Here is a 24,238-nt window from a genome sequence, read left to right as displayed (position 1 = left end):
GACTACTTTGCTAGGTAAAAATATTTTACAATAAAGTATGCTGATTTAGACATGATTGGGGGTGGAATGTGTTATATTTATTCAGACCTACCCTCTTGTGCTGCTGAGTTTTGTCAATAGAACTAGGTGTTAATTAACAGAACACAGTTTGGGTCAGTGGGTGCCTTATTGTTATTCACAAATATGTATTTCTCATTTTTCACAGAAAAAGGAAGAAAATTAGAAGTCCTATCTACTGATGTCTAGTGCAAGCATATTTTCACCACCCCTAGCCCCCTGGAAAAAAAAACACATTTAAGGTGAAATAATGTTTATATTGTACAATGCAATATAATCTCTGATGTTAATCAGTATGTCTTAGAGTGCCATAAACTGGAAAAGATACTGCTGTCTATATTGTTACTGTAGCTGCAATGTAGGTAAAACCAGATTTCAAGAGGAGAGGAGAGGAGAGTGAAAAATCTCCAGAAGGGGAGCAAAGAGACAGAAGTCTTAGCCCTGGTCTACACTAGGACTTTAGGTCGAATTTAGCAGCATTAAATCGATGTAAACCTGCACCCGTCCACACGATGAAGCCCTTTATTTCGACTTAAAGGGCTCTTAAAATCGATTTCCTTACTCCACCCCTGACAAGTGGATTAGCGCTTAAATCGGCCTTGCCGGCTCGAATTTGGGGTACTGTGGACACAATTCGACAGTATTGGCCTCCGGGAGCTATCCCAGAGTGCTCCATTGTGACCGCTCTGGACAGCACTCTCAATTCAGATGCACTGGCCAGGTAGACAGGAAAAGAACCGCGAACTTTTGAATCTCATTTCATGTTTGGCCAGCATGGCAAGCTGCAGGTGACCATGCAGAGCTCATCAGCAGAGGTGACCATGATGGAGTCCCAGAATCGCAAAAGAGCTCCAGCATGGACCGAACGGGAGGTACGGGATCTGATCTCTGTTTGGGGAGAGGAATCTGTGTTATCAGAACTCCGTTCCAGTTTTCGAAATGCCAAAACCTTTGTCAAAATCTCCCAGGGCATGAAGGACAGAGGCCATAACAGGGACCCGAAGCAGTGCCGCGTGAAACTGAAGGAGCTGAGGCAAGCCTACCAGAAAACCAGAGAGGCGAACGGCCGCTCCGGGTCAGAGCCCCAAACATGCCACTTCTATGATGAGCTGCATGCCATTTTAGGGGGTTCAGCCACCACTACCCCAGCCGTGTTGTTTGACTCCTTCAATGGAGATGGAGGCAACACGGAAGCAGGTTTTGGGGACGAAGAAGATGATGATGATGATGAGGTTGTAGATAGCTCACAGCAAGCAAGCGGAGAAACCGGTTTTCCCGACAGCCAGGGACTGTTTCTCACCCTGGACCTGGAGCCAGTACCCCCTGAACCCACCCAAGGCTGCTTCCTGGACCCAGCAGGCGGAGAAGGGACCTCCGGTGAGTGTACCTTTTAAAATACTATACATGGTTTAAAAGCAAGCATGTGAAAGGATTACTTTGCCCTGGCATTCGCGGCTCTCCTGGATGTACTCCCAAAGCCTTTGCAAAAGGTTTCTGGGGAGGGCAGCCTTATTGCGTCCTCCATGGTAGGACACTTTACCACTCCAGGCCAGTAACACGTACTCGGGAATCATTGTACAACAAAGCATTGCAGTGTATGTTTGCTGGCGTTCAAACAACATCCGTTCTTTATCTCTCTGTGTTATTCTCAGGAGAGTGAGATATAATTCATGGTCACCTGGTTGAAATAGGGTGCTTTTCTTCAGGGGACACTCAGAGGAACCCGTTCCTGCTGGGCTGTTTGCCTGTGGCTAAACAGAAATGTTCCCCGCTGTTAGCCATGGGGAGGGGGAGGGTTGAGGGGGTAGCCACGCGGTGTGGGGAGGCAAAATGCGACCTTGTAACGAAAGCACATGTGCTATGTATGTAATGTTAACAGCAAGGTTTAGCCTGAAAGAGTGTAGCCACTGTTTTATAAAATGTGTCTTTTTAAATACCGCTGTCCCTTTTTTTTTCTCCACCAGCTGCATGTGTTTCAATGATCACAGGATCTTCTCCTTCCCACGGGCTAGTGAAGATTAGAAAGAAAAAAAAATGCACTTGAGATGAAATGTTCTCTGAGCTCATGCTGTCCTCCCGCACTGATAGAGCACAGACGAATGTGTGGAGGCAAATAATGTCAGAGTGCAGGAAAGCACAAAATGACCGGGAGGAGAGGTGGCGGGCTGAAGAGAATAAGTGGCGGGCTGAAGACAGGGCTGAAGCTCAAATGTGGCGGCAGCGTGATGAGAGGAGGCAGGATTCAATGCTGAGGCTGCTGGAGGATCAAACCAGTATGCTCCAGTGTATGGCTGAGCTGCAGCAAAGGCAGATGGAGCACAGACCGCCACTACAGCCCCTATGTAACCAACCGCCCTCCTCCCCAAGTTCCATAGCCTCCACACCCAGACGCCCAAGAACGCGGTGGGGGGGCCACCGGCCAACCAGCCACTCCGCCACAGAGGATTGCCCAAAAAACAGAAGGCTGGCATTCAATAAATTTTAAAGTTGTAAACTTTTAAAGTGCTGTGTGGCATTTTCCTTCCCTCCTCCACCACCCCTCCTGGGCTACCTTGGTAGTCATCCCCCTATTTGTGTGATGAATGAATAAAGAATGCATGAATGTGAAGCAACAATGACTTTATTGCCTCTGCAAGCGGTGATTGAAGGGAGGAGGGGAGGGTGGTTAGCTTACAGGGAAGTAGAGTGAACCAAGGGGCGGCGGGTTTCATCAAGGAGAAACAAACAGAACTTTCACACCGTAGCCTGGCCAGTTATGAAACTGGTTTTCAAAGCTTCTCTGATGCGTACCGCGCCCTCCTGTGCTCTTCTAACCGCCCTGGTGTCTGGCTGCGCATAACCAGCAGCCAGGCGATTTGCCTCAACCTCCCACCCCGCCATAAACGTCTCCCCCTTACTCTCACAGATATTGTGGAGCACACAGTAAGCAGTAATAACAGTGGGAATATTGGTTTCGTTGAGGTCTAAGTGAGTCAGTAAACTGCGCCAGCGCGCCTTTAAACGTCCAAATGCACATTCTACCACCATTCTGCACTTGCTCAGCCTGTAGTTGAACAGCTCCTGACTCCTGTCCAGGCTGCTTGTGTCATGGCATTAAGGGGTAGGCTGGGTCCCCAAGGATACATATAGGCATTTCAACATCCCCAACAGTTTTTTTCTGGTCTGGGAATAAAGTCCCTTCCTGCAGCTTTTGAAACAGACCAGAGTTCCTGAAGATGCGAGCATCATGTACCTTTCCCGGCCATCCCATGTTGATGTTGGTGAAACGTCCCTTGTGATCCACCAGAGCTTGCAGCACTATTGAAAAGTACCCCTTGCGGTTTATGTACTCGCCGGCTTGGTGCTCCGGTGCCAAGATAGGGATATGGGTTCCATCTATAGCCCCACCACAGTTAGGTAATCCCATTGCAGCAAAACCATCCACTATGACCTGCACATTTCCCAGGGTCACTACCCTTGATATCAGCAGATCTTTGATTGCGTGGGCTACTTGCATCACAGCAGCCCCAACAGTAGATTTGCCCACTCCAAATTGATTCCCAACTGACCGGTAGCTGTCTGGCGTTGCAAGCTTCCACAGGGCTATCGCCACTCACTTCTCAACTGTGAGGGCTGCTCTCATCTTGGTATTCATGGGCTTCAGGGCAGGGGAAAGCAAGTCACAAAGTTCCATGAAAGTGCCCTTACGCATGCGAAAGTTTCGCAGCCACTGGGAATTGTCCCAGACCTGCAACACTGTGTGGTCCCACCAGTCTGTGCTTGTTTCCCGAGCCCAGAATCGGCGTTCCACAGCATGAACCTGCCCCATTAGCACCATGATGCATGCATTGTCAGGGCCCATGCTTTCAGAGAAATCTGTGTCCATGTCCTGATCACTCACGTGACCGCGCTGACGTTGCCTCCTCACCCGGTATCGCTTTGCCAGGTTCTGGTGCTGCATATACTGCTGGATAATGCGTGTGGTGTTTAATGTGCTCCTAATTGCCAAAGTGAGCTGAGCGGCCTCCATGCTTGCCTTGGTATGGCGTCCGCACAGAAAAAAGGCGCGGAACGATTGTCTGCAGTTGCTCTGACGGAGGGAGGGGCAACTGAGGACACGGCTTACAGGGTTGGCTTCAGGGAGCTAAAATCAACAAAGGGGGTGGCTTTACATCAAGGAGTATTTCAGGCAGGACTTCACAGAGGGTTCCAATAAGAAATGGTGCACCTAAGTTATTGTTCTTATTGGAACAAGGAGGTTAGCCTGGCCTCTGATTGATACATGGCTAGATTTACCTCACTGCACCTTCCCTGTGAGTGACTGCAGTGTGACCTAGAGGAATGAGTCCCCTAGACGGGGGAGGAGGCAAATGAATACAAAACAAATGTGGTCTATTTCTTGTTTTGATCCACTCCATCTATCTTTTACATCTTTGGCTGGCAGCAGATGGTGCTGAAGGACTGCATGCCATCCACATCTCATGGCTGCTCGGCAGAAGATGGTGCAATCGGACTGCTAGCAATCCGTATCGCCTGCCTGCTCACCATAAGACAGTTCAATAGGACTGACTGCAGGACTAAAGAAAATGACCTGGTCAAGTCACTCCAAATTTAGTCCCTGCGCCCATGTCTGCCCAGGCGCTCCCAGCCGACGTGGCCAGGAGCACCTCGGACACGACGATGACGGCTACCAGTCGTATTGCACCGTCTGCTGCCAGAAGGCAATGGGTTGCTGCTACTGTGTAGCAATGCAGTACCGTGTCTGCCAGCACCCAGGAGACATACGGTGACAGCTACCTGAGCGGGCTCCATGCTTGCCGTGGTATGGCGTCTGCACTGGTAACTCAGGAAAAAAGGCGTGAAACGATTGTCTGCCCTTGCTTTCACGGAGGGAGGGAGGGAACGGGGGCCTGCCGATATGTACCCAGAACCACCCGCAACAATGTTTTAGCCCCATCAGGCATTGGGATCTCAACCCAGAATTCCAATGGGTGGCGGAGACTGCGGGAACTGTGGGATAGCTACCCACAGTGCAACGCTCCGGAAGTCGACTCTAGCCTCCTTGGTCTCTAGTGGCCTATAGTTTTTAACCAGAATGTATGTTCAAATGTTCATGTTAAAAATGACTACGTATACTGTGGAAGCACTCCGCTGAGTTAATTCTCTTAATGCACTTAGAGCATTTTCTGTGGGGACACACACACTTGAATATATAAAACCGATTTCTAAAAAAACGACTTCTATAAATTCGACCTTATTCCATAGTGTAGACATACCCTTAGTGCAGGCCTTTAAAAAACAGAAGCAGAGAAGTTCAAGGAAAGAAAGAAGGGGGAATGCTTCCTCATGTGCTGTCTTTGGGGAAAGCATGTTTTGTTTTAGAAATTCCTCTGCAAAATATGTCTATTTGCTTCTACTATCTTGTATCTCTGAAGGGGTAAACTATAACCCAGAGTGACCACAAAGGTGACATTCTGGGAAGGTTGCGTTTAAACTACTGGGGAGTCTTGGAGGGTTCAGCACTGGTCTTGGAGCCGAGGGACCAGGAGGTCCCACTTCCAAGGAGGGTCTCTGCTCAGGGAGTGAGCTGAGCAGCCAAAGTAAGGGACAAAAGTGCCTGGAGCCACTCAGTTCCTGGGGAGCTCAGAAGCACACAGTGTATGGGTCCAAACCTGGCAGCCTAGTGAAAGTCCAGCAGGGGAACTTGACTAGGGTTGGGACAGCACATAATGCTGTACTTTAAACATTTTCAGATGAACACGGAAAAAGGCAGGGACAATGGGGTGACAGATAAGCACATGCAGTTTCTCAAATAGCCTCCTTGGTCTCTAGTGGCCTATAGTTTTTAACCAGAATGTATGTTCAAATGTTCATGTTAAAAATGACTACGTATATTGTCAGCAACCTGACCTTCCCTGATGCCAGAGTTGAGAATTTCAATCATGCAAAGTTTCTTTGTTTAATCCAGGGAACTGAGCATTGTTCTGAAATCTTTTGTTTTCATAAATGCAGCTGATAGCTAATTCAAGCTTTGAATTTACCATAGTAGCAATTCCACTATTGTTTTACTAATATTTCATCATGTCAATATTTATTTGTAATGCATTCCTTAAAACCCAGTATCAGATAAAGTTATTCTGGTGCCCCGGTGAAACTGAAAAATGTACAGTACATACTTGTCCTCTCAATAAAGAGTTACAAAATAGTAGGAGCTTCACATATTTTGTACTTGCACATTCTTCATTTATAGCAGATATAACCCTGCTCTAAAGATTTCCAGTTACTACACTGAGAAACATGAACTAAACACGACTGAACATTATGCTAGTCAATATAGATATATCAATAGCTGTAACTTGCCTGGCTTGCAGTTTCTGCTTTCAGATCTTCATCTGGATCTATGCCAACTCTATTAAAGAAAACAAGACACATGGTGAATGGTTCAATGCAGATTAGATGGTCACGTGCGTAGAAATGTTTCTTTGTACCACATCACTCAGCCGCAAGGAGGTAAGAAATGTGCAGAAATGGCAGAACATTATTAAGATCTCTTCCCAAATCAAAGAAGTCCACAATAAGTTTGCAGGAACTATGAAATACTTTATACCTGGTGCTCATAATACCTGGGCTGAGATCCCCACCCTCACTCCAACTCTTGTATGCCAGCTAAAAGGGTCAGAGTGTCAGAAAGGAGCCCTAAATACACGCACATCTAGGCAAGGAGGATTCCCCGGGTGCAGGCATTGCAGAAAACAGCTGTATGGCTGCGCTCTGAAGACCCCCTTGCAACTCTTGGCATCGGTGGCATGCTGGGGGCAGGAGAATTGTGTTGAGGATGAGGCTGCAGTGCACAGTGCTCTAGAGATTCCAGGCAGTATGCAGCCCATAGAGATTCTTGGGGAGGCTAATTTGACTTAAACAGGCCTCCAGGGCATAGTTACACCAGGGGCCTCTCCAGCCCCTGGACCAGCTCAGTGGGGGGAAGGTTCAACGTGGCTTAAATCTGCGCTAGGCCCCTCTTCTCTTGGGCTGTGAGTTTTGTGCTGCGGCTCTGAGAGGCTCAGCCCAGAATCTCATCCTTGGCAAAAACTGAGATATCTCACTGGTCTTTAGTTGCTTTTTGCTTCAACACTTCTTTCTCAACAGCCTCTCCTGTTCCACACGTAAGTATCTATAACATTGTGATGCAAGCTGCCACTATTATTTAATCAGGGAAGTGATTATTCCCCTCTGCTTGGCACTGGTGAGGCCAAACCTGGAGTATTGCATCCAGTTTTGGTCCCCCCACTACACAAAAAGAACAGGAGGACTTGTGGCACCTTAGAGACTAACACATTTATTTGAGCATAAGCTTTTGTGAGCTACAGCTCACTTCATCAGATGCATTCAGTGGAAAATACAGTGGGGAGATTTATATACTGAGAGAACATGAAACAATGGGTGTTACCATATACACTGTAATGAGAGTGATCACTTAAGGTGAGCTATTACCAGCAGGCGAGCGAGGGGAAGAAAACCTTTTGTAGTGATAATCAAGGTGGGCCATTTCCAGCAGTTGACAAGAATGTCTGAGGAACAGCGGGTGGTGGTGGTGGGGGAATAAACATGGGGAAATAGTTTTACTTTGTGTAATGACCCATCGACTCCCAGTCTTTATTCAAGCCTGAGTTAATTGTATCCAGTTTGCAAATGAATTCCAATTCAGCAGTCTCTCGTTGGAGTCTGTTTTTGAAGTTTTTTTGTTGAAGAATTGCCACTTTTAGGTCTGTAATCGAGTGACCAAAGAGACTGAAGTGTTCTCCGACTGATTTTTGAATGTTATAATTCTTGACGTCTGATTTGTGTCCATTTATTCTTTTACGTAGAGACTGTACATTTTGAACAATGTACATGGCAGAGGGGCACTGCTGGCACATGATGGCATATATCACATTGGTAGATGTGCAGGTGAACGAGCCTCTGATAGCATGGCTGATGTGATTAGGCCCTATGATGGTGTCCCCTGACTAGCTATGTGGACATTGTTGGCAACGGGTTTTGTTGCAAGGATAGGTTCCTGGGTTAGTGGTTCTGTTGTGTGGTGTGTGGTTGCTGGTGAGTATTTGCCAGGTTTCATGTTCTCTATGTATATAAATCTCCCCACTGTATTTTCCACTGAATGCATCCGATGAAGTGAGCTGTAGCTCGTGAAAGCTTATGCTCAAATAAATTTGTTAGTCTCTAAGGTGCCACAAGTCCTCCTTTTCTTTTTGCGAATACAGACTAACATGGCTGCTACTCTGAAACCACTACAGAAGGGATGTGGAAAAATTGGAGAGAGTCCAGCGGAGGGCAATGAAAATGATTACCGGGCTGGGGCACATGACTTATGAGGAGAGGCTGAGGGAATTGAGGTTATTTAGTCTACAGAAGAGAAGAGTGAGGGGAGATTTGATAGCAGCCTTCAACTACCTGAAGCGGGGTTCCAAAGAGGATGGAGCTTGGCTGTTCTCAGTGGTGGCAGATGACCGAACTAGGGACAATGGTCTCAAGTTGCAGTGGGGGAGGTCTAGGTTGGATATTAGGAAACACTATTTCAGTAGGAGGGTGGTGAAACACTGGAATGGGTGGTGGTGGAATCTCCATCTGTCAAGGTTCCTTCCCAACTCTGAACTCTAGGTTACAGATGTGGGGACCTGCATGAAAAACCCCCTAAGCTTATTTTTACCAGCTTAGGTTAAAACTTCCCCAAGGTACAAACTATTTTACCTTTTGCCCTTGGACTTTATTGCTGCCACCACCAAGTGTCTAACAAATATATAACAGGGAAAGAGCCCACTTGGAAACGTCTTCCCCCCGCAAATCCTCCCTAACCCTACACCCCCTTTCCTGGGGAAGGCTTGATAAAAATCCTCACCAATTTGTATAGGTGAACACGGACCCAAACCCTTGGATCTTAAGAACAATGAAAAAGCAATCATATTCTTAAAAGAAGAATTTTAATTGAAGAAAAAGTAAAAGAATCACCTCTGTAAAATCAGGATGGTAAATACCTTACAGGGTAATCAGATTCAAAACATAGAGAATCCTTTTAGGAAAAACCTTAAGTTACAAAAAGACACAAAACCAGGAATATACATTCCATTCAGCACAACTTATTTTATCAACCATTTAAACAAAACAGAATCTAATGCATATCTAACTAGATTGCTTATTAGCCCTTTACAGGCATTCTAACCTGCATTCCTGCTCTGGTCCGGGCAAAAAAACCCAAAACAAAACAACACACAGACAGAGAGAACCCTTTGTCCCCCCCCTCCCAGCTTTGAAAGTATCTTGTCTCCTCATTGGTCATTTTGGTCAGGTGCCAGTGAGGTTATCTTTAGATTCTTAACCCTTTACAGGTAAAAGGGTTTTTTCCTCTGGCCAGGAGGAATTTAAATGTGGTTAGCCTTCCCTTTATATTTATGACACCATCCTTAATGGTTTTTAAGGCCTGGCTTGACAAAGCCCTGGCTGGGATGATTTAGTGGGTGTTGGTCCTGCTTTGAGCAGGGGATTGGACTGGGATGGCCTCCTGAGGTCTCTTCCAACCCTAATATTCTATAATTCTATTTTTATTTGCATTACAGTATACAAAATAAGAGACCAGAAAGACGGTCTTAGCAGCAGCCTTTTGAAAGGACTTGAATGGGATCATCTGAGTAGCTGGTAGGCAAGACTGAGGGAAGGAGGCTTCCATAGAGGAGATGGAAAATGGTGAAGGCCTGGGTGGGAGTTCTCGTTGTGTGGTCAGAAAGAAAAGTCTGGATGTTAAAGATTATATGGAGAAGAAGTGACAAGATTTGGGTATGGCCTTGACGGACAGAGCTAGAGAGAGGGGTGACTCAAAGATGATAATCAGATTACAGGCCTGAGTAACAGGGATGATTGGGGTGGTGACTACAGTCATAGAAGAAAGGTAGAGCAGTAAGAGAAGACTAATGCAGACAGACATTTTCCTCACTGAAATCTAATGTCCAAAGAGAGGGTGACCAGCTGTACCCTGACAAGCTGCCCATGTAGGCATCAGATCCACTGAGCTAATGCAGAATCTACTGATGCAGAGAAAATTTATTCTTTCACCAGATGTTCATGTAAGGCCGCTTAACCATATTTTTTTCCTATCTATTATAACATATCAAAAATGCATTTTTAAAATCCTATTTATTTATTTTTAGCAATTACTTGTTTCATTGCTCTTTACTGTAAATGCTATACAGGCATTCTAACACATAATGAGACAATGACAGGAACTAGAAGCAAAGTGGATACTTTTATATGTAAATTTTCAATGGAAAAAAGAAGAGGCAGTTTGTTTCTATTCCAACTCCCTAGTTTAAAAAAATTGGAGTCCTCCAGGCATAAATATTTCCATCTTTGATTAAGACCATTGATCCTGATGCTGACTCAAGAAGGAGATAAAAGAATGAATAGATGTTTATTTTTCACTGTACTTTTTGTCCTTTGAGTTACTAGGAAAAACTGCAGAAGGTACTAACCTATTGATTATTTTGGAGTAAATCAAGTTGTTAGATCTTTCCATTTAATTAAAAATATGAACAGTTATGTCTGTGAAAGTTTAACTCTCAGCCTGCCATTAGACTTAATATTATAGTAGTGCCCAGAGGCCCAACAGACATTATGCACCCTTTGTGTTAAATAAACATAAGGAACAGTCCCTGCCCTGACATGCTTACATTTAAACAGAGGGGAACAAAAGCACCACATGGTGATGTGACTTGCCCAAGGTCACATGGCAAGAGCAGGAACAGGTCTTCTAACTCCCAATCTGGTGCCCTAGCCACTTGGCCATCTGCGTCCCGTAAGTAGACTTTCCCATAACATTCATTCTACTGCCAGCATGGGGAAGCACTGGCAACACAATAGTTAAGTGCCCTTATAGTTCTGGTTATGATAGAAGCAAAGTCTATTTATGCATGATAGGTGCAGTTCAAGAGGCTGCAACACAAACTTCTCTGCACTCTCTTCTCCTTAATGAGCTTGACCTGACCTCAAAGAATCAGTCTCCTGGGACAGAAGTAATTTAGACTTCATGCAGTCTGAACTTACTGGAGCTGAGAAAAATGCCAGTTGTGACTGATTATGTGTGGTGGAGTTGTGATGCGTTTATTATGGAATGAGCTAAGACAACGGAAAACATTTCACACAGGCCCAGAAGAACTGTAATACCAAATGTGAAAAAGCTGGGAAATGTAGCCAATAGGAACCAGAGTTTGCGACTGCAATATCATTTCAATAACAGTGATATAATCTGTCTAGTCAGGGACAACAGGAGTCAACAGACATAGAAAATCTGTGGATTTAGGGAGTTTTGTAGATTTTCCTGTATTTTGCAGAATTTAAACTCCTCTGTATATATAATTTCCTATCCTTGTAGTTATGAAGATAGCCAGCACTATTGCCTTGTTTATTCTGTAGACAATAGATGTTACAATATGGCACAAACAAAGGCATCCGTATTATTCTTTATTGGATTATTACTTTCAAAGCCTGAAAAATCACCTCTTCCACAAAGCCCACAATAAGCAAATCAAATATATTCACTCTCGTATCTCCATCTTCCTTCGATTTTGTACATATGAAAGAAGAATGAAAACCTCCTGAACTGAACACCACAATGTGTACTTTCCAGTGTGAATAGCCATGTAATCACATTGCTGTGACCCAGGTCCTTCCTTGCTCAATTCCTCACTCATTGACTGATGTCAAACGTGTAGGGCCAAATTCTTCTGCCCTAACTCTCACTGAGTAGTATTTTACTATGTTGAAATTGTTGGGACTACATGTGTAGTAAGGTATTGCTCAGTGTGAGTAGGGATGGCAGAATCTGGTGCATTGATTGGAAGCCCTTTGGGGCATGAGCTACATGTTCCTTACTGTTCTGTGAAGCATTTAGTACAACTTTGGACACTAAAATCAAACCACCATCAACACACCCTGATTTTTTTATAACTTAAATGTTAATATTTTTATGAAGCATATCCCAAAGAGAACCACTCAGCTCAGTGGGAGTGTCTGGCCACACCACGCTTTTGAAAATAAGGCCAATTATTTAGGTGTCCAAATATAGACTTAGGTGCCTAAAGTTAGGTTCCTATTACTGAAAATATTGGGCAGTATAATTAAGTCGGATGTATCTGAGACACACTGGAGTGCAATTTTAAACTGCAAGAATACAAAGCATCACAAATTATGTGACATGTACAAAAAGAATGAAATTAAGCATGCTTGCACAATCCTGCAGATTCTTGTGCCTTGTCATTCTATTGCCAGTAAAATTTGCAATCTTAGAATAACTCTTCAGTCCTCTAGCTGGGTTGTATGCTCGCTAATTATGAAAGAAGGGGCCTGATTCTGCTTTTACCTGCAGAGCGTTGGGATCTCACAACTAACAGTAGGGCCGAAAGCAAGGAGTTCTAATTATGGTAGGTGAACAAATGCAGAGTTCAGAGTAACAGCCGTGTTAGTCTGTATTAGCAAAAAGAAAAGGAGTACTTGTGGCACCTTAGAGACTAACCAATTTATTTGAGCATAAGCTTTCGTGAGCTATAGCTCACTTCATCGGATGCATACTGTGGAAAGTGTAGAAGATCTTTTTATATACACACAAAGCATGAAAAAATACCTCCTCCCACTCCACTCTCCTGCTGCTAATAGCTTATCTAAAGTGATCACTCTCCTTACAATGTGTATGATAATCAAGGTGGGTCATTTCCAGCACAAATCCAGGGTTTAACAAGAACGTCTGAGGAGGGGTGGGGTAGGAAAAAACAAGGGGAAATAGGTTACCTTGCATAATGACTTAGCCACTCCCAGTCTCTATTCAAGCCTGAGTTAATTGTATCAAATTTGCAAATGAATTCCAATTCAACAGTTTCTCGCTGGAGTCTGGATTTGAAGTTTTTCTGTTGTAATATCACTACTTTCATGTCTGTAATCGCGTGACCAGAGAGATTGAAGTGTTTTCCGACTGATTTATGAATGTTATAATTCTTGACATCTGATTTGTGTCCATTTATTCTTCTACGTAGAGACTGTCCAGTTTGACCAATGTACATGGCAGAGGGGCATTGCTGGCACATGATGGCATATATTACATTGGTGGATGTGCAGGTGAACGAGCCTCTGATAGTGTGGCTTATGTTATTAGGCCCTGTGATGGTGTCCCCTGACTAGATATGTGGGCACAGTTGGCAACGGGCTTTGTTGCAAGGATAGGTTCCTGGGTTAGTGGTTCTGTTGTGTGGTATGTGGTTGCAGGTGAGTATTTGCTTCAGGTTGGGGGGCTGTCTGTAGGCAAGGACTGGCCTGTCTCTCAAGGTTTGTGAGAGTGTTGAGTCATCCTTCAGGATAGGTTGTAGATCCTTAATAATGAGTTGGAGGGGTTTTAGTTGGGGGCTGAAGGTGACGGCTAGTGGCGTTCTGTTATTTTCTTTGTTAGGCCTGTCCTGTAGTAGGAGACTTCTGGAAACTCTTCTGGCTCTATCAATCTGTTTCTTCACTTCCGCAGGTGGGTATTGTAGTTGTAAGAATGCTTGATAGAGCTCTTGTAGGTGTTTGTCTCTGTCTGAGGGGTTGGAGCAAATGCGGTTGTATTGCAGAGCTTGGCTGTAGACGATGGATCGTGTGGTGTGGTCAGGGTGAAAGCTGGAGGCATGTAGGTAGGAATAGCGGTCAGTAGGTTTCCGGTATAGGGTGGTGTTTATGTGACCATTGTTTATTAGCACTGTAGTGTCCAGGAAGTGGATCTCTTGTGTGGACTGGACCAGGCTGAGGTTGATGGTGGGATGGAAATTGTTGAAATCATGGTGGAATTCCTCAAGGGCTTCTTTTCCATGGGTCCAGATGATGAAGATGTCATCAATATAGTGCAAATAGAGTAGGGGCGTTAGGGGAGGAGAGCTGAGGAAGCGTTGTTCTAAGTCAGCCATAAAAATGTTGGCATACTGTGGGGCCATGCGGGTACCCATAGCAGTGCCGCTGATCTGAAGGTATACATTGTCCCCAAATGTAAAATAGTTATGGGTAAGGACAAAGTCACAAAGTTCAGCCACCAGGTTAGCCGTGACATTATCGGGGATAGTGTTCTTGACGGCTTGTAGTCCATCTTTGTGTGGAATGTTGGTGTAGAGGGCTTCTACATCCAGAGTGGCCAGGATGGTGTTATCAGGAAGATCACCGATGGATTGTAATTTCCTCAGGAAGTCAGTGGTGTCTCGAAGGTAGCTGGGAGTGCTGGTAGCGTAGGGCCTGAGGAAGGAGTCTACATAGCCAGACAATCCTGCTGTCAGGGTGCCAATGCCTGAGATGATGGGGCGCCCAGGATTTCCAGGTTTATGGATCTTGGGTAGTAGATAAAATATCCCAGGTCGGGGTTCCAGGGGTGTGTCTGTGCGGATTTGATCTTGTGCTTTTTCAGGGAGTTTCTTGAGCAAATGCTGTAGTTTCTTTTGGTAACTCTCAGTGGGATCAGAGGGTAATAGCTTGTAGAAAGTGGTGTTGGAGAGCTGCCGAGCAGCCTCTTGTTCATATTCCAACCTATTCCTGATGACAACAGCACCTCCTTTGTCAGCCTTTTTGATTATGATGTCAGAGTTGTTTCTGAGGCTGTGGATGGCATTGTGTTCCGCACGGCTGAGGTTATGGGGCAAGTGATGCTGCTTTTCCACAATTTCAGCCCGTGCACGTTTGCGGAAGCACTCTATGTAGAAGTCCAGTCTGCTGTTTCGACCTTCAGGAGGCGTCCACCTAGAATCCTTCTTTTTGTAGTGTTGGTAGGGAGGTCTCTGTAGATTAGTATGTTGTTCAGAGGTATGTTGGAAATATTCCTTGAGTCGGAGATGTTGAAAATAGGATTCTAGGTCACCACAGAACTGTATCATGTTCGTAGAGGTGGAGGGGCAGAAGGAGAGGCCCCGAGATAGGACAGTTGCTTCTGCTGGGCTGAGAGTATAGTTGGATAGGTTAACAATATTGCTGGGTGGGTTGAGGGAACCATTGCTGTGGCCCCTTGTGGCATGTAGTAGTTTAGAAAGTTTAGTGTCCTTTTTCTTTTGTAGAGAAGCAAAGTGTGTGTTGTAAATGGCTTGTCTAGTTTTAGTAAAGTCCAGCCATGAGGAAGTTTGTGTGGAAGGTTGTTTTTTTATGAGAGTATCCATTTTTGAGACCTCATTCTTAATCTTTCCCTGTTTGCTGTAGAGGATGTTGATCAGGTGATTCCGCAGTTTCTTTGAGAGCGTGTGGCACAAGCTGTCAGCATAGTCTGTGTGGTATGTAGGTTGTAATGGATTTTTTACCTTCAGTCCTTTTAGTACGATGTCCATCTGTTTGCATTTGGAAAGGAAGATGATGTCTGTCTGTTTCTGTACAAGTTTTTTCATGCAGTTGATAGATTTCCACTCCATACGGCTAAATGCAGTGCCTTGAATAATGACAGGTTTCAGAGTAACAGCCGTGTTAGTCTGTATTCACAAAAAGAAAAGGAGTACTTGTGGCACCTTAGAGACTAACCAATTTATTTGAGCATAAGCTTTCATGAGCTACAGCTCACTTCATCAGATTGATAGAGCTAGAAGAGTTCCCAGAAGACTCCTACTACAGGACAGGCCTAACAAAGAAAATAACAGAACGCTACTAGCCATCACCTTCAGCCCCCAACTAAAAACCCTCTAACGCATTACTAAGGATCTACAACCTATCCTGAAGGATGACCCAACACTCTCACAAACCTTGGGAGACAGGCCAGTCCTTGCCTACAGACAGCCCCCCAGCCTGAAGCAAATACTCACCAGCAACCACATACCACACAACAGAACCACTAACCCAGGAACCTATCCTTGCAACAAAGCCCGTTGCCAATTGTGCCCACACATCTAGTCAGGGGACACCATCACAGGGCCTAATAACATCAGCCACACTATCAGAGGCTCGTTCACCTGCACATCCACCAATGTGATATATGCCATCATGTGCCAGCAATGCCCCTCTGCCATGTACATTGGTTAAACTGGACAGTCTCTACGTAAAAGAATAAATGGACACAAATCAGATGTCAAGAATTATAACATTCATAAATCAGTCGGAAAACACTTCAATCTCTCTGGTCATGCGATTACAGACATGAAAGTTGTGATATTACAACAAAAAAACTTCAAATCCAGACTCCAGCAAGAAACTGTTGAATTGGAATTCATTTGCAAATTTGATACAATTAACTTAGGCTTGAATGGAGACTGGGAGTGGCTAAGTCATTATGCAAGGTAACCTATTTCCCCTTGTTTCTTCCTACCCCCCCCCCCCAGACGTTCTTGTTAAACCCTGGATTTGTGCTGGAAATGACCCACCTTGATTATCATACATATTGTAAGGAGAGTGATCACTTTAGATAAGCTATTAGCAGCAGGAGAGTGGGGTGGGAGGAGGTATTTTTTCATGCTTTGTGTGTATATAAAAAGATCTTCCACACTTTCCACAGTATGCATCCGATGAAGTGAGCTGTAGCTCATGAAAGCTTATGCTCAAATAAATTGGTTAGTCTCTAAGGTGCCACAAGTACTCCTTTTCTTTTTGCAAATGCAGAGTGACTCCTAGATTGCCTTTACCATCTGGTAACTTACCACATACATTTCTATAGTAAGGCTGATAAAGTGAGGATAGAAATGTACATTCAGTCTTTGTACTGAGGAGGGGAAAGTTCTGGTATAACCCCTTCAACCTTGAAGCCTGATGAACCCAAAGAGCCCCACAAACAACCTCTTGTTGATACCAATCTATTCCCCCTCCCCCCCATTTAAGATTCTTCAGCTTCCCCCTCTCTGCCAGAAGTATCATAAAACACAGGTAGGCAAAGTGAAATAAAACCCATTTTCCAGCCTTAACATTCAAGTTCTTTTCTCTTGTATCCTCCTTCCATCCCTGTCCAGCCCTGGCCATCTTCCTTCCTTCCTGTCTATTTTGTTTTTCTTATTATTTCCCTCCTCTCTTCCTCTGCTGTTCCACTTTCTTTTCTTCCCACCCATCTGCCTCTCCCGCTACTCTGGTTGCTCACCATTCTCTGTCCCTCTCTCATATTTCAATTCTCTTCCCTGGTTTCAACCCATCTTTTCCCTCAACTCTGTGCAAAAGAGTAGCTGAGTTTTCTGCTGATCTCATGTGCAGCTCACTTGGTGCTCTTTCCACTCATGTAATTTCATCTCCCCTTCTCGTTTACGGTAACTATTGCTCTCCTGCCTCATAGCCAAAATATCCATATCTAAATTCTGCATGCTTTCCTTTCTGCCTTTCCATTGTTTGCACAATTTCATCCTAGACATTAAAATTTTAGGATGACCCCATAACTAGCCCTATATAGAAGGAATACAGAGAACATGGCTTTTTCTGTGAAACAAAATAAGCAGTTAACAAAAGGCTCACTTTCCCTGTTAAAAACAACAGTACTGTTGTGATCCTCATCATTTTGCATCTTTAGGAAGACAGTGAAATATTACTAGAGCTTTGGTCTCTGTATGAATCACAATAGCCTCAAATGATGTTTAGTGCTTTCTTTTTTTAAGAGAATGGTGGGAAAATAGAGGTTGCATGAGAAAATAGGTATTAATCAATCAATCATTCTTTCTCTTAGTATTTAATGATATGTAGCCCAGTGAGGTGCTGAGCACCTTCAACGCCCACTCAACTTGGTGGGAATTGAGGATACCCACACTGCCCAAAAGAGGATGCCAAGCATGGAAATGACAAATTCAAATAAGGAATAAGGAACTCAATGTCAAACATTTGATCTAGGAGTCCTGAAATGCTAAGGAAAAATGTAGTTTAATCAATATTATAGTCTTACAATAACAACACTGCAGGTGGAATCATTGCAAAAGTTATTTTTATGTTTTGATGGACTGCAAAGAACATGAATTATTACTTAGTGGATTCCACACTCCCACACACACCCTGTAATTTTAATGGTGAGTAAATTGAGAGGCTAATACCACTGATTAAAGCCAGTCATTGGTGCTATGTAAGTTTTCCCTACCCAGATCAAAAAATGCTATCTGCTTTCTCCTGTTATCTTGTTAAGACCTTTCCTGCATTTTGACTGATAATCAAGATGAAATATGTGGGGGCTTTGTGTTATGGGTAAATGGCCATGTGTGATCAGAGTGAGATTAGACTCATTTCTACATTACATTAAAACTCAAGCATTCTGAGATGAAAGACTGGTGTATCAGCTTACTGTGCTACACGTCTTCCTTTGCTTAGTAATGCATTTGGTTTATTGTACTTGGGTGATTATTTGAGATAGGACCTTTTCAGACTTCAGATCAAAATGCCCCAAAATCTAGAAGTATTCAAAATCCAAACTCAACACCAAAATTTGCAAGTGGCCCCTATCTTTTATAATGTGCTGAACCAAAATTCTGGATACCAACATCATTGAACTTTGGTGTATTCAAAATCTGGATCTGAATTTCATAGTCTCTAGCAACTGGGGATTATTGTTACCAGGAAGTGTGCACTACTCTGCAAAATGACCCCTTAAAATCAATGATCTTGTTTAAATCCCTATGTACCATTAGACAGCTCTTTTTCAGCAGCAGGTGTAATGTGTCTGGTAGACAAAAGAGGAATTTGTTACTGAATACGAAGCAGTGGTCTGAAATGAAAACAGATGGAAAGATAAGTTCCAAATTGTCAGGGGAAGGATAAGTAAGAAATCTGAAAATGAAACCAACCAAAATGCTGATTAATAAGATACTGTTTGGACAATTATAACATAGAATCATAGAATCATAGAATATCAGGGTTGGAAGGGACCCCAGAAGGTCATCTAGTCCAACCCCCTGCTCAAAGCAGGACCAATTCCCAGTTAAATCATCCCAGCCAGGGCTTTGTCAAGCCTGACCTTAAAAACCTCTAAGGAAGGAGATTCTACCACCTCCCTAGGTAACGCATTCCAGTGTTTCACCACCCTCTTAGTGAAAAAGTTTTTCCTAATATCCAATCTAAACCTCCCCCACTGCAACTTGAGACCATTACTCCTCGTTCTGTCATCTGCTACCATTGAGAATAGTCTAGAGCCATCCTCTTTGGAACCCCCTTTCAGGTAATTGAAAGCAGCTATCAAATCCCCCCTCATTCTTCTCTTCTGCAGGCTAAACAATCCCAGCTCCCTCAGCCTCTCCTCATAACTCATGTGTTCCAGTCCCCTAATCATTTTTGTTGCCCTTCGCTGGACTCTCTCCAATTTATCCACATCCTTCTTGAAGTGTGGGGCCCAAAACTGGACACAGTACTCCAGATGAGGCCTCACCAATGTCGAATAGAGGGGAACGATCACGTCCCTCGATCTGCTCGCCATGCCCCTACTTATACATCCCAAAATGCCATTGGCCTTCTTGGCAACAAGGGCACACTGCTGACTCATATCCAGCTTCTCGTCCACTGTCACCCCTAGGTCCTTTTCCGCAGAACTGCTGCCTAGCCATTCGGTCCCTAGTCTGTAGCTGTGCATTGGGTTCTTCCGTCCTAAGTGCAGGACCCTGCACTTATCCTTATTGAACCTCATCAGATTTCTTTTGGCCCAATCCTCCAATTTGTCTAGGTCTTTCTGTATCCTATCCCTCCCCTCCAGCGTATCTACCACTCCTCCCAGTTTAGTATCATCCGCAAATTTGCTGAGAGTGCAATCCACACCATCCTCCAGATCATTTATGAAGATATTGAACAAAACTGGCCCCAGGACCGACCCTTGGGGTACTCCACTTGATACCGGCTGCCAACTAGATATGGAGCCATTGATCACTACCCGTTGAGCCCGACAATCTAGCCAGCTTTCTACCCACCTTGTAGTGCATTCATCCAGCCCATACTTCCTTAACTTGCTGACAAGAATACTGTGGGAGACAGTGTCAAAAGCTTTGCTAAAGTCAAGAAACAATACATCCACTGCTTTCCCTTCATCCACAGAACCAGTAATCTCATCATAAAAGGCGATTAGATTAGTCAGGCATGACCTTCCCTTGGTGAATCCATGCTGGCTGTTCCTGATCACTTTTTTTTTATGATCACTGATCATAGCTCTACCTCCTTCCCTCACTTAAAATCATTGCAAATCTAAGACACTGTAGAATAGATTAACATGTTACAGTGGAGCGGTAGGAAACCTCAGTGTCTTCCTAACTGCTGAACTGCATCTCTCAACTTTAATCAGTGGCGTGAAGCCTCAAGCTCTGCTTTTATATGCTGATTCTTTGATGAAGCTCATAGTATAATGGGCAAAACATCAGGCTTGGGAAGATTTACAAGGGAAACAGTCTCAATGTGAGAAACACACTCTTCCCATTAGATATTATCTACATGATTTAAGTATGGATACTGACAATGAGCATGCAGCAGATGGCACATGAATTTATGGAGCTGTCAGGTTAGAGACAAAGGAGGTTCAAGAGGTGTAAAGTTTGCAATTTGCAGGAAACCAAGGAACAAGGATTCAGGCAATGGAAGAGGTTTTGCAGTGGTAGATACGCCATCTAGAATTCAAGGGGAACAACAGACTAGGATTCAGGAGATCTGTATTCAATACTCAGCTCTGCCACAGACTTTCTATATTAATCTGGGAATCTCATTTCCCTATCTGTAAAATAGGGATAATCATACTCCCTTTATTCCATGCCCTGTTTGTCTTTTCTATGTAGATTGTAAACTCATATGGACAAGAAACTGTCTCTTCCTATGCATCTGTATAGCACCTAGCGCAACTGGGCCTTAGTTTTGGCTGGAGCCTCATGGCACTACTGTGTAACAAACAATAATGGCTACTTTCCCCATTGTCAGGGGTTTTAAAGGAAGAACCAACCTTGAGCGTGCAATAGCCTCAGCCTCCAAATTCTGTCCCAGTGTAACAAAAGCTGTACATGAACCCCAACCTATATCTGAAAAAGTACATCCTCTGGGAAACTTATTTAAAAAAAAAAGATTTATAACCCAATTATCAAAGATGGCCATTAAGCAACATTTGCAATGTGAATCTTGAATATTTTTGCATGAGTAAATTTGTAGCTTGTGGCTATCCATCACCAACACATTGCAGTCAGTACAGAATTATTAACTGTAAAGGCTAGAAACATGAACAAAATCCAAAGGAGATTATTCCACCATCTCTAATAAATCATTAAAATTGAAATTAAAAAACCTTCAGGATAAATAATAATCGCTCAGGCCGTTATTCTTGTCCATTATTGGCAGTAACTGTGATCTGTATTCTTAACAAACTGACAGCTAGAGTCTTTCCTTCTGTATTGTTAACTCTCCACATCAGTCCACAAGATGGTGTCAATAATTAATGCCAGTGCTGTGGTGTAATCTTTGATTGACATAAACACCATGGAGAATTGTGTCATATATGCAACTCTTTAATGTTCAACCCAGGTTGATGCTGTAAATAAATGAAAATACCTTGGTTTAAAATGTGAAATAAATAGGAAAGGTTGAGGGGTAAAACAGGGAAAACCACTGCCCTTTGGCTCACAGAAGTAAGAGCAAATAAACTGAATTTCTTGCTGAGAAGGTAAGGTAAATCACCAGCAAACGATGCTTCCTAAATGGTTATGACAGTTGTTTGACATGTGGATAATACATTCTCTCTCTCTCTCACATACACAAATATGTTTAAACCTATTATTTAAACCTAGAGAAGCCTGGCAATAGAGAGTTAAGGCTAAAAAGTTATACTTATCAAACTCTGATTTTTGGACTTTTATTTCAGAAAGCTCTAAAGGATAAAGGAAGGATCACTTGGCTGGAAATGGAGAGTTGGGCTGGTCACATGGTGGTGGCTCTTTATTTCCAGATGCTAACTTGCATTAAAACACAGCTAAAAATATATTAAATGCTTTCCTAATATTACTCTCCAAGTAAGTAGTTGCTGCAGTTGCCACAAAGATGTCATGCGATTATGACTGGGAGGGAAGGTGGGTCATGCAGTTGCAAATGCAGTGGGAAGTGCTTCCAAGGACACTCCCACAAGATATGGTTCACATCACGAAAAAAGCTTGAGAAAAGACCATGTCTATACATACAGCACTGCAGCAGCGCAGCTGTGTGCCGTTGCAGCATGTGTGTTGAAGATGCTCTATGCTGCCTGGAAAGAGCTCTCCTGTTGGAATAAAATAAACACCTTCACGAGCGACATAAGCTATGTCTGCAGGAGAAGCTCTCCTGCTGTGCACACGAATGCTTATGTTGGTGTAACTTATGTCGTTTGGGGAGGGGGGAATATTCACACTCCTGAGTGAAATAAGCTTTGCTGACATAGGTTGTAGTGTAGACAGAGCCTAAATAAGAATATAGGGCTGGATTCCCAAAGGGACTTCCGTGTCTAACTGCCTCGTTAGGCGCCTAACACCGACATTCCCCAAAAGCAGTGCTGAGCTGCTGCCTAGCCCTGCGTGCCTACGTGCCCACCAGTGGGCATGCGCCAAACCATTTAAGTCTGAGTGCTGCCAGAGCTAATGAACTGCTTGGAGCCTAGGCTCACACCTATGCCACGGCAGGATTCTCAGTGCACTTCTACATGTACTGATGGGGTAGTGCGTCAAAGCACACTGCCGAACTTTTAGTGCATTATAGCAGTATCCACACAGGATGTTACTGTGGGGCAAGCTCGTGCGCTGCAGATTCACACCCTCCCTCGCCTCCCAGTAATGTCCTTTGTAGACAAACCCTCAGACAGGCGCTTCCCTGAGCATCTCATCGGCATGGCCAGTAGGCAGTAGGCACTGTCAGAGCATGCCTAACACAAAAGATAGCCAAAGGAGAGCAGGTCGGGACTCTTTTGGGGTGAGCTGGCTATACGTGTGTGTCACCAGAATACCCAATATCGTGGTGATTAGGACAGTGACCAGGGAAGTGGGGGATCAGGGTTCAAGGCCTGGCCCCAAATCAGGCAGAGCAGGGATTTGAAAATAGGTATCCTACAGCCCAGGAAGGTGCCTGCACCACTGGGCTAATGGCTGTAGTGGGTTGGGGATGCTCACTCACTTGCGCTCTTTCTCTCTCTCTGTTTTTTTTGCTAGAAAGAGCTGACCTGGCTAATGTCCCAGGAGAGGGTTCATGGCTGAGAATTCTGAACTAAGATAGGTGCCTTCCTCTGGCCTGTCAGTCAGGTGCCTAAAGGCCCATATCAATGGGAATTAAGTGACTAAATATCTCTGTGGATCAGGGCCCAAAGCCCTGCCTCTTTCTCCTGCATTTCACTCCTGGTTAGCCCAGGTGACTACCTGCTTAGCTCACTGGCTTCTGAGTGTCTAACAATCCCTTTACAATGTCTGGGGAGCCCAGGCACCTAACCTGAGGCAGTGAATTCCACTGGGCAGCAGGGTGCCTAGGAGTTGAGCCACTGAGCATTACAATGCTCATGTCCCCTTTGTGCAGCTAGTCTTTATGCCTGTGCAAAGAGGGTATAGAAAGCTAACACATCAGCAAGGTAGTATTTTACCTTCACTTTGCATTGGTGTGAATGACAACACAAGGTGCAGTGCAATGGTGAATTGGGCCTTTACACATGAATATAAATGTCTTGCACCTGATTCACCACAGTGGTACATTTACCTTGATATAGCGTCACTGAAATCAGTGAAAATACACTGGTGTCACACTGGAGTAACACAGGGCGTAATCAAACATGCTGCTTAAAAGTATGCAAAGCAAACTAAAGCTACATAAAACAAACTAAAGCAAACTAAATCGAGATACCCGTGTAATAATTATGCCCATTGCAATTTCTGAAATCATCATTTAAACCACTGGAAGTGCAGGTGAATAATGTAACACTGCCACATTGGAATGCAATGAATATGAAGTTGACAGACTATGAAATAATGAGAGTTTAGGTCAGATGCAGTGACAAAGTAGCAACTAAGGTTTGTCTGCCTATACATTCGCTGAAAGATCATTTTAATTTTGGGATAAGTGAGTGGCAGATGTTGCTTGTTACATTGTTCATTGTTTTGTCACAGACAGGCTGCTTGGTACATGATAGATGTTCATTCTCTGCTACTCTTGCTGGCATAGGAAGCACAAGTTATATATTTGGCCCCCATAGACACAGTAATTGCCTCAGGGGTTAGACTGGAAAACAAGTAAGTGATGGTTCTCTCCCAAGATCCATTCA

General features: G+C 44.0%; 1 protein-coding gene across 1 annotated transcript in view; it reads right to left on the bottom strand.

The window, feature by feature from the left end:
* Positions 1-24,238, bottom strand: part of SLC9A9 (solute carrier family 9 member A9) — a 325,848-nt gene that overhangs the window by 79,226 nt on the left and 222,384 nt on the right. The window contains exon 13 of the mRNA XM_073359753.1: positions 6,397-6,445. Coding sequence (XP_073215854.1) covers positions 6,397-6,445 — 49 coding nt within the window. The remainder of the gene's footprint in view (positions 1-6,396; positions 6,446-24,238) is intronic.

The sequence above is a fragment of the Lepidochelys kempii genome, chromosome 9, assembly GCF_965140265.1.
Source record: "Lepidochelys kempii isolate rLepKem1 chromosome 9, rLepKem1.hap2, whole genome shotgun sequence".
Taxonomy (NCBI): Eukaryota; Metazoa; Chordata; order Testudines; family Cheloniidae; genus Lepidochelys; species Lepidochelys kempii.
The sequence above is the reverse complement of the archived record's forward strand: the minus strand, read 5'-3'. Positions and strand labels throughout refer to the sequence as shown.